The sequence below is a fragment of the Pyrus communis genome, chromosome 17 (assembly GCF_963583255.1).
Source record: "Pyrus communis chromosome 17, drPyrComm1.1, whole genome shotgun sequence".
NCBI lineage: Eukaryota > Viridiplantae > Streptophyta > Magnoliopsida > Rosales > Rosaceae > Pyrus > Pyrus communis.
Window position 1 is genome coordinate 21,273,206 of NC_084819.1, and position 14,903 is coordinate 21,288,108.

The following is a 14,903-nucleotide window of genomic DNA, read 5'->3' on the forward strand; positions in this document are numbered from 1 at the left end:
CTCTAGTGTCAGATAAAAGCACTTTTGAATTTGTTTGGGCTCGCACCCCCGGCCTTCTCGTTTATGAAAATGAATAGTCCATTCAGAAAGAAGAAATAGTTTGAGCCTAAAACAAGCCTAATGCTTATTTCCAGTTCAAACACCCTGCTAAAAGGGTCTCTCAAGCGCAAACCACACGTATATATATGGTCCCTCTCTTTGGCTCTGATCTGTCACATGTGCCATATATATAATAAAAAGAGACGTATCAGAAAGACATAATAATGTTGCCTCAGTATAAACACGTATATAGTTATAATCACGCAAACAAATCGAGCATGAGAGACTTTAATTAAACCAGCGCATAAATAAATAAATAAAATATGAATGGAGTTGTCCCACTTCTATTTAGCTAGGCCAAATTTTGAAAAAGATGTATCAGGAAGACATAATAATGCTGCCTCATTATAAACATGTATATAGCCATACTCTCGTAGAAAGAATATGGGCCATTCACCATGTAATTCTAGTTTCATGTGAACGAGAGATTTTTTTAGTACGTTCAGGACATATGGAGCAATATATACATCACATGTCATTATACAAGTGGAGAAAAAAAAAAAATTCAAGTGCCCCTCCAATTGTATAATAATATGTGGTATATCCTCCCATATTCCGAACACATTGAAAAATCTTTTCAAGTGAACATATTTCATGGTTTTTCTGTAATGCATTAAATTAAGGACAGTGTTATCCACACACACCTTTTTATCTCGCACATACATTGCTCAACTTTCGGTCATCGGATCGAATGAATTGAAAGTTGATCAAAGGATAGAAATTAGCAAGAGGTGTGTGAAAGGTCAAAATGAATATGTGGATAGCACCATCCTCAATTAAAGTGACAAAAATGAAGATCAAAAGTACAATTTTATTGTAATTGAGTGGATATATATAAGTCTCTGGCTGCAATGAAATTAGATTCATCAGAGAGTAGTGTAAGAGTGTAAAGGATCACGAGGAGAGATGGGTGGCTTTCCATGGACTAAGGAAGAGGATCAATTGCTCAGGAAATGCATAGAGCAGCATGGAGAAGGCAAATGGCATCGTCTTCCTCTCTTGGCTGGTATTTGCTTGCTTAACTTCATAATTTGCCATCAACTGAAGGCTGCTTCTATATTAAAGATTTTTTAAAAAGCACTTCGATTATAAATAAATCGATTTTTTTTTTAAAATTCAAGCGTTGTTTGGAAAAGCACTGACTCTTGAAGAAACGCTTATTAAGGAACAATAAAGAAATATTGTGAAGTGCTTTTAAGTTTTTATGCAAACCATACTAAAAAAAGGTTTTTGATTGTCAGAAAACACATTAGCTATTCTAGAATGCAATTTCAAATGGATCCTTAGATTCCTTAACTATTTTTCAATGGCATCTTATGAGCGATTAATTTCTTTTTTGACATGAAAATAGGACCCCTGTGGCATGTACAACACTACTGTATAAAGGGCTGAATATATTTATATTTAATATATTGAAAAAGTTGAGCTTTCATCATAAACTAAATTGACTGTATTGAGAGTAGTTCAACTTCTTATAATTTCATGTATGATATTTTCTCTCATCAATGTGGAATTCCTTCTCAGTATATATTTAGTATTGTTCTCAACTTTCTTATCAAGAATAGAACTTGTTAGGATATTGATTTTCACACTCTTAGTTTCTCATTCTGCACTTTTTCTTTTAATTTATTTAACTCTAAGAAGAGATAGAACACGTGAAGAGGAAAAAAAAAATGTGAAAATCATATCCTCCTGCTATCAATTAACACTATTTTAAACACTAAATTTCCCTATAAAAAAAACAATAAATTTTATAGTAAAGAAGGAGATGGGACCAAAGTGGAGATTAAAAGGGTGGGTCATATCACTTCCATATCATTTCAGACATGCTATTGAAATTTTACCCCATATATAGGTTAGGTTAGGAGACAAAGATTGTTCATTTTTGGTTACCAATCTCATGTATACATTTCAACTTTTCATGGAAAACATGCTAGTGGGTCATACACACCCTTTAGACTAGGCATCTCGTTGGGTTCTTGAAGAAATTAGTCTACCTCCATATATATGATTATTGAATATATATATATATATATATATATATATATATATATATATATATATAGACACATACATACATACATACATACATACATACATACATGGATGGTGTTCCTAGTGATGATCTAGTTTGGGGATACTACTAATGACTCATTTATGTTTATAAGTGTTTTTACTACGATCTTTTAGTAGAAATACCATAAAATTTTAATGGCTTCATAAAAGAAGAAAAATGGAAATGCTTCATAAAGAAGCATTCTACCAAAAAATTCTTTCACAGACAAACCCTAATTAGTTGATTAGAATTAAACAAGCTATCTTAATTGCTAAAAAATAAATAAATTATGGCTACTCTCAGTGTCAAAAAGCATGTTAATCCCTCAAACATGGATATTATTGCTGTGAATTAAGGTCTAAACAGGTGCCGAAAGAGCTGTAGGCTGAGGTGGTTAAACTACCTCCGCCCAAACATCAAAAGAGGAAACTTTGAAGAAGAGGAAGTCGATCTCATCATCAAGCTCCACAGGCTCCTGGGAAACAGGTAAGTTCTAGTTAATAATCAACCACAAACCACACATATCTACTCTTGCGCATAAACCCTAATAGTCGATTTTTTTTGTCAGGTGGTCATCGGTTGCAGCTAGACTTCCGGGAAGGACTGGTAACGATGTGAAGAACTACTGGAATTGTCACTTGAGCAAAAGGCTAAACGCTCAACAAGATCATCAAAGTGAATATCATATTAATAACAAGCATGATGCAGTAAGGAACATTAATAATGGTGAAAAAGTCATAAGATCCCAAGCTTCAAACTCTGCAGGTACAAGCAGCTCAAGGAGGCCGTCATATGCACCAACTCCTCATCAACCAGTTATTGTATTTGTACAAGACGAAGGTAGCAGCACAGGGCCAATGCCAAAGCTATGCAATTTTAATGGAAATGGTCAGAATAATAATCTGATATTTGAGAATAATAATAGTACTGGTATTAATGCGAGTCACCATCCAATGGATGATGACCTTCCACCATTTGATCAACAAGTTAAAGAATATCATCAAGGTAGCGATGATGGTGATCATCAAGGTAGCGATGATGGTGATCAGGTCAACAGAAAATGGGAGTGGGACGACTCCATCTTCGCCGACATGGACCTCTGGACTGATTAATTTAGGAACTTATTATGAGAGGGATTTGCTTAACTATTAATTAGGTGTTCGTCATTATTAGTATGATATAATTTTAATTTATGCATCAACATGTACTACCGAATGTTAATGAAATTAAGAGGTGATGTGAATAATGACCAATATAGGGAAACATTTGTCCTTTCAGTTCAACTTAAATTAACCTAAGAAATATTCTATCAAGAGACACAGATTAGTTTGATTTAAATCAATAAACATGAGAAAATGGAATTTCTTGTGGTATAAAGTACAATGTTTTAACCTTCTTTATTTTCTTTTTGCCTTGCTACAATTTTAATTTGGGAGTTTTAACGAAAAACCTGCGGTACTGTTTACTTTAACGAAAAACCACATTTTTACACTAAAAAGTTAAACCTAGTACTATTTACTTTACCATTTATTTTGTTCTTATCGTTAAAACTCAAGATTTTCAAGCCTTTTTCATTAATTTTTCTTTTTAATTTTAGGCACAAGTTCTGGTGTAATGGCTTACGTCCCGCCCCACAAGAAGCACATAAAGGAAAAGGCGAGGCCGTTACCAACGCCAGAGCTGCTTGCTCCCCAGTTCAAGAAAAATTTAAAATATGTGAAGCCATCTAAGTATAGTTTTGATCCAAGATTTCTTTATGCATATGCAAACCATGCTACATCGAGATTTTCTAATTTCTACCATTGGTTTGAATGATCAGAACCAGTTTCCGTCTACCGAGCGTTAAGCTTGTGCCCATTTCCTTGGAATCTGCAGAGAGGAATAATGAAGAAAAAACTCTAGCTCTGATAAACACTTATCTAGATAATGGTAGCTAGTATAACATTTTGTTAATTAGTACATTGATTTATATCTTGTAAGTTTGTTACTTAGATTCTATAAGGAAATTGCCAAAGACTCCTTGGGTATCTATAGCAGAATGTGCTTGAGGACCTTGTTTCTTCATTTAAAAATGCAAGGAATGAAGTCGAGAGTAGTGTGGAAATAAGCTCGAAGAATTTTGTCCGAATTTGGTTGCTAGTGGGAAAATTTCTATTTCATATGTTTGGTTTCCTTCTTAATTAGTGAGCTCATTGATTTGCCATGCATATATTGAAGTGTTGAACAATGTAAAAGTCCCACATGGGAAACTTGACACAATTGAGCTTATAATGGATGGTTCTACAATTAATTGTATCGAAGTCTTTTGTATAAAATCTACGACATATTAGATTGCACAGTTGAAACTTTGACAGAAAGCATGTGCTATATTTTTAGGTTTGATTTCTTTCTTTGTAACTCTCAGGACTCCTTGAATGAACCTGGAATCCATAAGTGAAAGTTTGGATTCTGGAATCTTTAGACAATGGAAGACATCATTTTTCACAAACGTTCTGGTGTCATACAAGGAATACACTGTAAAGGAAGTTGTCCCGAAGGTTGGACTGGAGTTCAAATTAAGGGGAGGAAGAATTATACCATGAAATGTTGAAGTCGGCTCGATTTCTGATATGCTGCAGGAAAATGTGAAGTTGATATGGGACAACTTCTTGTGCTGTAAACCTTTTTCTAACATGAAATGAAACTACTGCATGCAAGCTGCAAGCCTTTCACTATTGAAATAACGAACCGTTTTCTGCTTCGTTGTGAATCTATGTGGTATTAGTTAAGTTCTTATTGTGAGAGTGATTTGCTTTGCTTAATTTTATGATATCAGGATATCAACCCTAACTTCTAATAAGCTAATGCAAGGTCTTTTAACTTTTTGATGACGAACAACACTTAATATCACATGTTAAAAATCCAAATTTTTATACGTTATTTTTGTCCTCTAGTGTGATTCTTAAACTATGAGAGTGCTCGTACTCGTATAGTTTATATATGGTTAGTTAAGGACAATTTCCATTTCCAAGTTTAATTCTCCTCCCTCAATTGCAGTTTTCCTTACACTATAATTCATTTGCTAAGAGTTTGTACCTCGAATGGTTAAAAATATAATGTTCACTCTTTCGCTCGAAGTTACGTAAACAATTCTCCCTTTCTTGCACAAAGCTAATTTTTTTTCGTTATCAAAACCCTCCAGCGAGGTTAATTAGCAAAAAGGATTCCAAAGAAAAAACCCTCCCGCAAGGTTTGTCACAAAAAAAAAAAAAAAAAAAAATATATATATATATATATATATATATATATATATATGTATGTATGTATAAGTACAACCCTCCAGCAAGGTGTCTCTAAAAAGAAAAAATGGAAAAAGCCCTCCAGCAAGTTGCCATTTTATAAAGGGAAAAAACTTCAAAAGGCAATGCAGAGAGTAAATATATATAGTGAAAGAACTGCCGATTGATCACCCCAATTCTTCATCTTCATCCCCATTTCTGCTCTATCTAGATTTCAACTTTCTATCTACCTCTGTGTATTGATTACTGGGTAAGCTCCCCTTTCTTCATTTTCCTCTCTCTCTCTCTCTACTTATAAATTGTTTGAATTATGTCTGCTCTCTGTTCTGTGTTCGTATCATTTCCAATATATGTTTTGCTCCAATAAAGTGATAAATAATGATTACCCAGTTGATCAATTTCTTAGGAAATAACAGATTCTCACTTTATTAGCTCAACCCTTCTTTTAATTTTTGTAATTTTTTCCGAATACAAATGAAAGATTTCAATTTTCTCAGAAACCAATTGGAAGTAAATGGAATTAAATTAACCAAGAAACTTAGAGATAAGTCTGATATTCTTCAATAAACATGAGAAAGAACACTTCTTGCTGCATAAATGTGAGTACTCTGTTTTAAGTCTTTTTTTTTTTACGAAAACTAATGAAAACGGTTTGAAAACGTTAAGTTTTAACGATAATGACGAAATAAAGGGTAAATTGAACAGTATTAGGATTGACTTTTTAGTGTAAAAATGTGGTTTTTCGTTAAAGTGAAGAGTACCGAAAATATTTCATTAAAGTTCCCCTTTTTTTTTTTTTTTTTTTTTATCGGTTGGCCTAATTTTGATCTTTGATTTTTTAGGCATTAGTGCTAGTTCTACAATGGCTTACATTCCACCACACAAGCGGTACTCGAAGGAACCGGAGAGGCCATTGCTGACTCCAGAGCTGCTTGCTCCTCAATTCAAGAAAAACTTAAACGTCAAGCCATATAATAAGTCTAATGTGGAATGGACTGTAAAAATAGTTTATGCAGATCATTCTACATTGAGATGGCTCACCATTGGTTTGGATGACGATAACCAATTTCTGCCTTCTGTTAATCTTATGCCCATTTACTTGGAGTCCACTGAGCCGAAAATTGGAGAAAACCGTCTAGCTTTAATCAATACTAGTCTAGATAACGGTTGGTACTCTAATATTTCTTTTTAGTGCATTTATCTTGTATGTTGTTACTTGGGTTGTGGATATGTTTGGTTTTTTTTTTCATGCTTGATATGTGACAGAAGGTGGTGAGGTGAAATGGAATTTGCCAAGGAGCCCTGGGGTATCTATAACAGAAAATGTGCTGGAAGACTTGATTTCTTCTTTTAAACACGTGAAGAATGAAATGAAGTGCGCAAAGCTCAAAGAAGTAAATCCTACTTTGATTGCTAGAGTGGGGAAAGTACTTTTTCGTAGGTTAGATTTCTCCTTATATGATTCATTGGTTGGCTATTGAGCCTATTGTGCCATTCATTTAGTTGATTGTTTAACCCGATTATGCTTTTTACCTTTATGTTGTTCTTTTATCCGCCTCAGAATACTGGTTGAAGTAGAACAAATAATAGTCTATACTATGATAAAATGTTACATTTGGCATTTTAGTTAAGAAGGTAGGATGCCAAGTTGGACAGTGAAGCAGGATTCTAAAACTCTGCCCTTGGTTTTCGATACCTGATACAATATTATTTGGTATTGATGCTTATTTTGGTATTATTTCGATACTTGTACACAGACAGATGTATAACAATTTTTGTTGAAATCTTTGAATCAGGAGCCCTTCAATTGACATGGAATCCATCAGAAAAAATTTGTGTCCTGAAATCTTGAAACAATTGAGGAAATCATTTTATACAAACATTCCTGTTTCATATAAGGAAAATATTGTGAACGAAGTCGTCCCAAAAATTGGAGTTGATTTCGAAGAGGAGAAAGATACATTCCAAGTAAAGGTATTTCTTTTAGACACATCACCTTACTGAGTTCTGAGTTTATGCTTTCCACAATTCTGACTTTGGCTATTGAATCACTCATCTATGTCCTCCTCGTATAGTTGTCTGATTCCACCAGACCAGATGCAACTCTCTCCTGCAAATGCCGTGTAATGAAAGAACATGGAAAGCTACAACTCTACAAGGCAAGTTTTTTTATTCCTGCCAACTAAATTGGATGAAATGGTATATAGTGATTCAGTTTCATGATTGAGTTGTCATGATACTGATTAAGTATAATCTACTGTGCTTCTAAATATTAGGGTTTTATAACAAAAGTAAACGTTAAACGGGTGAATGTGATTAAGCTTTCCAATTTTTGGAATAATGTGTGAACACCATTTCCGCATCATTAATAGTTCCTTAACTCTTCCCTCTTCCCTGTTGCTTGGCATAGCGTATGTTTACTAAGACTTACATTGCAATGCCAAATTTCTTTATTTTAGATTGAACTGAATCAACTGCGTAACATGGTGATGGACATTTCATGCACTACTAAGAGTCTGGACCTGAGAGTAATGCTATGCACGAAGAGACTTGTAACAGATCTGACTGTAAGCTGCTTCACCCAGTACCTTTTGGAAATTTACATTTCTATTCCTTCTTGTTTCAGCAAAGCAATTTAGTTATAACCTATTTATCATGGAACCACAATCAAAACAAAGAATATAAAATTTTCTGTAAATGTAACCGGACGATGAGGTTTAACCATGGATCAACTGCTGAACTTATGCAGCTTGGAATGTGGTTATGTAATCAGATTCATATGAATTGTTGCTATTTCAGGATGATGAGATGCAAAGCATTAGGGATCTGATTAATTCGGCAATTCTCGATCCATATGTGAAGGGTGGGTTGAGGTGGCCTCTGGGAAAGGAGTCTTCTGGAGATAAATATAAAGTTGTTGGGGTTTGGCACGTAATAGCTAATATGTATAAAAATTCATCACTGAGACTGAAAGTAAGACATGCTGATCGATTCGATTTTAGAACCTTAACTGGGGAAGCTACTTGGGAGACAAGTCTGATGCTGAAAAAGGTCATTTCAATGTTGCAGGTAAGAGTTTCCCTTTCTCTGGGACAATTTTTTTTATTTCATGTACTGAAAGAAAAGATTTATTTGAGAAGGTTTATCGTGTACTGAAATCTCCCTTTCTTTCAATTTTCAGGAAGCGAATGTTGAAGTCAGCTCAATTTCTGAGGTACTCAAGGAAGATGTGCAGCTGATATGGGATAACTTCTTGAGCTGTGAACGTTTTCTAACAAGAAATTGCATGTTGTAAATCAATGATCACTTTCTATGCGACGTGTACATATCTGTCTACATCCTGAGTTTTATGTTCAACTTTCGGCATTGTTTGATGAATAATTAGTAACTGTTCTAATGATTTCTTGCAATCCTGCTAGCTATGTGTATCTGGGATAGTTGATGGTTAATGAAATTTTTGCGATTTTACATTTTGATGACTTCATTGCCAGTTAATGCTTCGGCTCAGGTGCTTTCTTACAACACAAGACATTTATATAAAAGAACTAATCTACTTTTTGCTATATGATTGTTCTGGATTGCACACTGTTGAAAATATATACAAATAGACAGGGAATTCGTTTAGGTTAAACTATCAGAATTGACAAATTTCGGACCACTGTCTCGCCTTGCTAGAATGGAACTTGTAGGGAGAGATTTGTGCGGGGAAATTCCACTAAGGAATTTCGGCTAGGGAAACTGAGGAATGGCTGCTCTATTTCTCTACTCCTAACCCTCCCCATATGGCCTCTATTTATAGTGGCTGTAGAAGAATATGCTTGCTCACCAAGCCAATCCCACCATCCTTGGCATATTCCAAGGGAGAATATCTCTTGGTTGTCAATGATATTTCCTTAGAAATATTATTCCAATCCACCTACTAATTTGGGTGGATATTTATTTAATTAATATTAAATAACTCTAATACACACAAGACACAACCAATTCTTCACTTACACCTACACAGCAAGGCTTCTATCCCTAAGGTTATTACCATCTACTGTTTTACATATGAGAGATACACTATGGATAAACAGAAAATTAAGGCTAGAATTATATGAAATCTTCAATCTTTCTTGAGCTGAAACAGTGGGAACTATACGTGTTCATCGTTTGATTCATAGACATCCGTAGTCTGCTTAAGTTCATCTGATCTTGGATTTTTGCTCACACTGCCCGTCAAATTTGGACGGTTGGTGGAGCTCAACTTCTTCATCTCCATAGTACTCTTTTTCGCCTCGACATCTTTCCCTGAATTCTTGTATGTCATGTATAGGATCATTTGGGCGACGCCAAATAGAAACCCTAACACGTTTGGTAACTGCGCTCATCCGATAAATGTTCGTGTCAGATTTCGAAAATTAGGGTTAGCTAGCCTCAAAATTCCAAGAAATGAAATTGGAAATTGGTACTTACTGCAATGTAGTAATCCTTTGTGAATAATCCGTAGAAGAACCACATGGTGGCACAAAGTGTCAGGAAAAGGGACAAAGAAAATGGCATGAATTCCACACTTTTGGTTCTTATTACTTGCCTCTGCCGGAATGTAAATACATGTCAAATGATAGTGATTGCCATAATTCTAAATTAAAGGAAAAATAGAGATTTATCATTTAACTAGTTAATTAAGTACCATAATGCTTAGAGGAGCAGCAAATACAGCAATGTTAAACACGGCACAAATCCATCCAACAGCGCAAATGCGCGCTGTCCCTCCAAGAAGGAAGACGGTGACTGCCAGCACCAACCAGAAAGCGGCTACATTTACTAGCAGGATCAAACTCAGTGTAGTAATCTGCCAGCCATGATCAAAGTATAAGCATATATCCAATTTAAATAGCATACATATCTGCATATGTGTTTTCTTTAGTACTCCCTAACAAACAATAAGACAAAAAGAGCCATGCAAAATGTATGCCTCTGACCTTGTCCTTCTTGGATGCGTATACAATGTAGAGGATGAGGTAAGTAACTTCGATAACGATTCCAATGCCGTTGATGCTGACGATCAAATAAGCATTTGTCTTGAGGACTCCATAATACAACAATAGAGTTGCACTGAGTAGGGCAACCACGTAAGGTATGGATTGGAACCCTTTCGATGATTTCTGCTTGTATATTGTGTAAAACGTTGGTCTGAAGAGAGAGAGAGAGAGTTACGCTAATGCAACTTATTCATAAAGATTTGAATTAGGGTTTAAGTACGTGGTTGTTTGTTTAGAGTAAAAGGGTCTTACATTGGCGCCAAAAACACCATGAATGATACAATGTTACCTGTGAAACCATGACAATAATCCAAAGCTTGTGTCAGAATTAGATAACAGGAATAATATCATAAAACAACTTGAAAATTTTAGATTTTTAAAGAACTTTTTAGAAGAATGAAGTTTGAGTGAGCATTTTAATTAATTACCTACTTAATTGTATATAACCATATCTGAATAGAAGAGAGAAAGAAAATTGATATACACAATTATATATTTACATACCTAAGAGACCGAATATGAAAGCCAGTTGTTCGGTATTCAAGAACTGCATTCTGCTGCTGATGATTGATGAATATTTATGTTTTAAATTTGTAGTTTTTTCCCTTCTTTTTCTTGTGAAGCTTTTTTCAGCACCTTTGTTTGCAGTAGTTAATTCGACACTGCAAAAAAGCTTAAGGATTCCATTTTTCAGGTACCCTTTTATAGCAAGGTATAAGTTAAAAAGTTAGGCAACTCATCAACTACGTGACAAACTGAGATTGAAATGAAACTTCCATCTTCGTTCACAGCTTATCTATGATGATAAGTAACTAATTATATGTGATTGAAGTACCTAACTGGGACTCCTAAACCATGTAATAGGTGGCTTGGTTATTTTGCATGGCATCCATGAGTTGCCCAGATATTGATGTTGCATATGGGAAATGAAAATACTCACTGATCATACCGTTTTCAATTAACTAACTACTAGCCTAACACACAATTAGAAGTAACATAACTTAATATAAAATTATAATTTACTTTGTCAAGTATCCGATATGTGACTCCGTGCATTCTTCAAAAATGAAAGCTTAGAAAGATTAAATAGTAAATACCATCTTAATTACGGCGTTGCTCCATTTTTTTTTACTTTTGATCCTTATGTTTTTAGTTTGGATAAACTTTATCATTATGCTATCCATTAACAATCTTGGTCCCTTTTGCTTAGCTACGCCTCTGCGTGCTATGCACGTGTAAAACAACACTTAAGTTAGACAAAAAGAAGAAAAAAAAAAACCAAAATAGTTAAGGAATTAAAACACAATGATTGAATTGGATAAATTAAAATTTTCAAGTAAAACGTATAGATTTAAAAGATATTTAATTCAAATTAAGAATAACATTTTGTCCACTATGCACATAAATGGCTCGTATGTGAAGTATTTTTAAATGACTGAAAGTGCTATTATATAAAATAATTTTGAAAACAACCCTTAGTAAAAATATAATTTAATCTTAGAAAAGCATTTGAAGTGCTTACTGTAAATAAGAAGCACATAATTACTGTTTTTTGCATAATGCACTCAAATACTTTTAGAATCCAAAAATATTTTCTTTAAAAGTGCTTTTAATCATTTAAAAACACTTAATAAACGAGCTAAAAGTGTTCAACAACGCCATTCTCTCTAAAATTATATTTAAATATCTTTAAATTCTAATGATTAGGGAAGTGTGATCTGCAAATTTTAGAGGACACTCTTCTGCATCTTTTATTAAAAGGGATGTGATTTTCATACATCTATTTTTACTTCTTACAAACTCTTTTAATTTTCAATCGTTGGATTAAATAAACTGAAGAAGATCAAGCAATAACAATTAAAAAAAGTATGAAAAAAGTGAACAAGAGCGTGCTAAATTAGGAACTTTAGGTTTACACAAAGATGGGAACCTCCCAATTTCGACGCAAATATTGGATCCTAGCTAGCTAGGAAATACCCATGTATGATGTGACAGTTGAGAGACTACCAAATTTTACCAATCAACCACTACGGGTCGAGGCTTCTTAATTGTTTGGTCTGCCCTACAATTATTTTTTATATGCCAGGAAGTTGTGGTAATATTGAAAAGAGGTGCGATATTCACACACTATTTTTTACTTCTCACACATTTTTTTAATTTTCGATCATCGGATCGGATGAATTGAATAAGATCAAAGAATATAAATTAATAAGAGATGTGTGAGAAGTAAAAAGGGATGTGTGGATAGCACACCCCTAATATAGTTCAAATTATTTATGAGTTTATGTAAAGTCCCCATTTCTTTAGTAATGTGTTATTTATTCTCAATACGTTTTTTTACGTCTGGTGAATTTTCAAGTTTAATATGAGGACAAGAGAAACAGAGTGAAGTAGAACATGTGTGGCCGTTAGGCTTCACATTTGGAACAACCTACTCTGATACCAAGAAGAAAGTTAAGATTCTACTATAAAAGTAATTGCCAATATGGGAGTAGCCTAATTTACGTATAAACTCATGTAAGGTCTCTCCTCCCATCAATCTGAATTCATTCTCCACACACCCCCTCATGTATAGTGTGTTGAGTGTATGAATCCCACCTCGGGTAAATTAAGGACATTGTATGTGCTTATAAATAATTGAGCTACTTCTCATATTGCCAATTGGTTTTATGGTGAAATCTCAACTTTTTCATAATATCAGAGTAAGTTGTCTCACATGTAAGCCCTAATGACCACATGTACTCTATGTCACCCAATTTGTATTATCCACGTGCTAGGCTTGAAAATTCACCACAGTTAGAGGGCATTTTGAGAATAAATTCTACATTAATAAAAAAAATGAACCTTACATGTGCTTATAAATAATTGAATTACTTCGTATAAAGCTAATTCTTTTGTGGTGAAATTTTAACTTTCATCACTGATGGAACAGTTCGAGGCTTCTAACCAAGAGATACCATCAAACGACATCTCAAATTAGGCCAAAAGTCAAATTTGTACTTGTACTTTAGGTTTTGTGGTTTCAATTTTGAAGCCATAATATACTTAAAAATAAAATTGGTACAAAAGATAAATGTACCGCAATCAAGTTCTACGAAGATAAATTTACAGAAATGAAAAGTACTTAAGAAGAAACAATTACCATTGGGAATTAGTATTTTAAAATTTTCACTATGCACTTCAAACTTTCTGTAAGAACTGCAAAATAAAAATTTTAAAATGTCAATAAAAATTTCCATTAATTAGGCCGTACATGATGTTTTTCTTAGAAGCTAATTGCATACACCTAGATGATCACTCAATATCCATTTCCATTTAAACACAGAGACGGCTTTTACAACACTTTCTATAACTGGGTTGTTTGCTTGCCCTCAACCTTTCTGTCATTTGGTAACATAGCGTGGAATTTTAAGCACCACACACACTCATGCATCTACGTATTAACTAGGTTTCAAATAAGGGGTTAATATTTGTGGGGGACAAAATTCGGTTTTGACAAGGACCCATCGCGAGTTATCCAAATGCATGGATCATGGAAGGTCACTATAAGGTTCTTTGGCATAAGTCCAAGAGCGGTAGGCTAAACCAAAAGACAAGTGATTAGTGGCCCACCAATATCATCAGTCTCACTCTCACACTCCGTGCAAGACGTGGAGGGACAAACAGTTAACTCACGTGCACCATCATGTTGGTGACTCCTCGCTCGCGCACGAGAGGAAGGAGGGGTAGAGCGAGATGAGCAATGAACTCCCCTATTGGAGAGGGAGAAAGAATCAAGGGAGCGGTACTTCCTCCTCAAGCACTGAGTTCTGTAAAAGGAGAGATTTTTTTTAATGTGACTGGAATACATAGCGTACATCACGTGTTACTGTATTAATGGTGAAATATGTGTGTTAAAAAGTTAATAACTTAAAAAATACAATTTCCTACCACTTATATAAAAATATGTGATTTATAACCTATGTTCCCGTTATAATAAAAATTTTCTCCAGTAAAAGGCCTAGAGTCCCAACAAGATGGTAGGAGGAGAGAAGTATGAGACCGGCGATCGCTTTATAATGAACTGTAGTCATCTTGAATAAAGATATTGATTTGAGTGTTGGAGAACCTTTTGCAGGTACATCCCCAAAACAAAAAAAAGAACATTTAATAAGCTTAGGAGTGGATGTTCGGAGACGCATCTAGACGAGAGATTCAATCACTGTGCGGATCACAATCAACAAACCTGTGAAGGTGTTTCTTCTTATGAGAAATTTCGCTCCAACAAAGATAAATGTACCATAATCAAATCCCACGAAGATAAACTTATAGAAACGAAACCAAAGTACTTAAAAAAATTACCATAATAAATTAATGGCCGTCCACGATGCTTTTTCTTAGAAGCAACATTGAATAGACGTAGATGTTTAATCTGTCCATTTTCCATTTAAACACAGAGACGGTTTT

At 34.4% G+C, this 14,903-nt stretch overlaps 3 protein-coding genes across 5 annotated transcripts; 2 read left to right on the forward strand and 1 right to left on the reverse strand.

Annotated features, from left to right (window-relative positions):
- Window positions 1-841: 841 nt before the first annotated feature.
- LOC137723150 (transcription factor MYB1-like) lies at window positions 842-3,420 on the forward strand. Of its 2 annotated transcripts, XM_068462323.1 has the most exons (4): window positions 844-1,105; window positions 2,512-2,641; window positions 2,724-2,830; window positions 2,921-3,420. In XM_068462323.1, the coding sequence occupies exons 1-4, from the start codon at window positions 1,006-1,008 to the stop codon at window positions 3,265-3,267; spliced, it is 684 nt and encodes a 227-aa protein (XP_068318424.1). In that variant the 5' UTR covers window positions 844-1,005; the 3' UTR covers window positions 3,268-3,420. The 2 variants fall into 2 exon arrangements, with proteins under 2 accessions (XP_068318423.1, XP_068318424.1); XM_068462322.1 differs by having other exon boundaries at window positions 842-1,105; window positions 2,724-3,420.
- Window positions 3,421-5,489: 2,069 nt separating this feature from the next.
- LOC137723149 (uncharacterized) lies at window positions 5,490-8,805 on the forward strand. Of its 2 annotated transcripts, none has more exons than XM_068462320.1 (8): window positions 5,490-5,683; window positions 6,276-6,599; window positions 6,700-6,874; window positions 7,230-7,407; window positions 7,509-7,592; window positions 7,893-8,000; window positions 8,233-8,502; window positions 8,615-8,805. In XM_068462320.1, exons 2-8 carry the CDS (start codon window positions 6,296-6,298, stop codon window positions 8,726-8,728), a joined length of 1,233 nt encoding a protein of 410 aa, XP_068318421.1. In that variant the 5' UTR covers window positions 5,490-5,683; window positions 6,276-6,295; the 3' UTR covers window positions 8,729-8,805. The 2 variants fall into 2 exon arrangements, with proteins under 2 accessions (XP_068318421.1, XP_068318422.1); XM_068462321.1 differs by having other exon boundaries at window positions 6,703-6,874.
- Window positions 8,806-9,321: 516 nt separating this feature from the next.
- On the reverse strand, window positions 9,322-11,113 carry LOC137723447 (bidirectional sugar transporter NEC1-like). The gene is made up of 6 exons (XM_068462646.1): window positions 10,962-11,113; window positions 10,710-10,746; window positions 10,398-10,608; window positions 10,106-10,267; window positions 9,889-10,008; window positions 9,322-9,793 (listed from the first exon to the last, which is right to left on the reverse strand). Exons 1-6 carry the CDS (start codon window positions 11,008-11,010, stop codon window positions 9,569-9,571), a joined length of 804 nt encoding a protein of 267 aa, XP_068318747.1. The 5' UTR covers window positions 11,011-11,113; the 3' UTR covers window positions 9,322-9,568.
- Window positions 11,114-14,903: the final 3,790 nt, after the last annotated feature.

Coding starts and splice junctions, on each gene's coding strand:
- LOC137723447 (XM_068462646.1), bottom strand. CDS start 11,010: ATGCAGTTCTTGAATACCGAACAACTGGCTTTCATATTCGGTCTCTTA. Junction 10,268..10,397: donor ACGCATCCAAGAAGGACAAG/GTCAGAGGCATA, acceptor CATGGCTGGCAG/ATTACTACACTGAGTTTGAT. Junction 10,009..10,105: donor CTGCTCCTCTAAGCATTATG/GTACTTAATTAA, acceptor ACATTCCGGCAG/AGGCAAGTAATAAGAACCAA.
- LOC137723150 (XM_068462322.1), top strand. CDS start 1,006: ATGGGTGGCTTTCCATGGACTAAGGAAGAGGATCAATTGCTCAGGAAA. Junction 1,106..2,511: donor TCGTCTTCCTCTCTTGGCTG/GTATTTGCTTGC, acceptor CTGTGAATTAAG/GTCTAAACAGGTGCCGAAAG. Junction 2,642..2,723: donor CACAGGCTCCTGGGAAACAG/GTAAGTTCTAGT, acceptor TTTTTTTGTCAG/GTGGTCATCGGTTGCAGCTA.
- LOC137723149 (XM_068462320.1), top strand. CDS start 6,296: ATGGCTTACATTCCACCACACAAGCGGTACTCGAAGGAACCGGAGAGG. Junction 6,875..7,229: donor GGGAAAGTACTTTTTCGTAG/GTTAGATTTCTC, acceptor TCTTTGAATCAG/GAGCCCTTCAATTGACATGG. Junction 7,593..7,892: donor GAAAGCTACAACTCTACAAG/GCAAGTTTTTTT, acceptor TCTTTATTTTAG/ATTGAACTGAATCAACTGCG.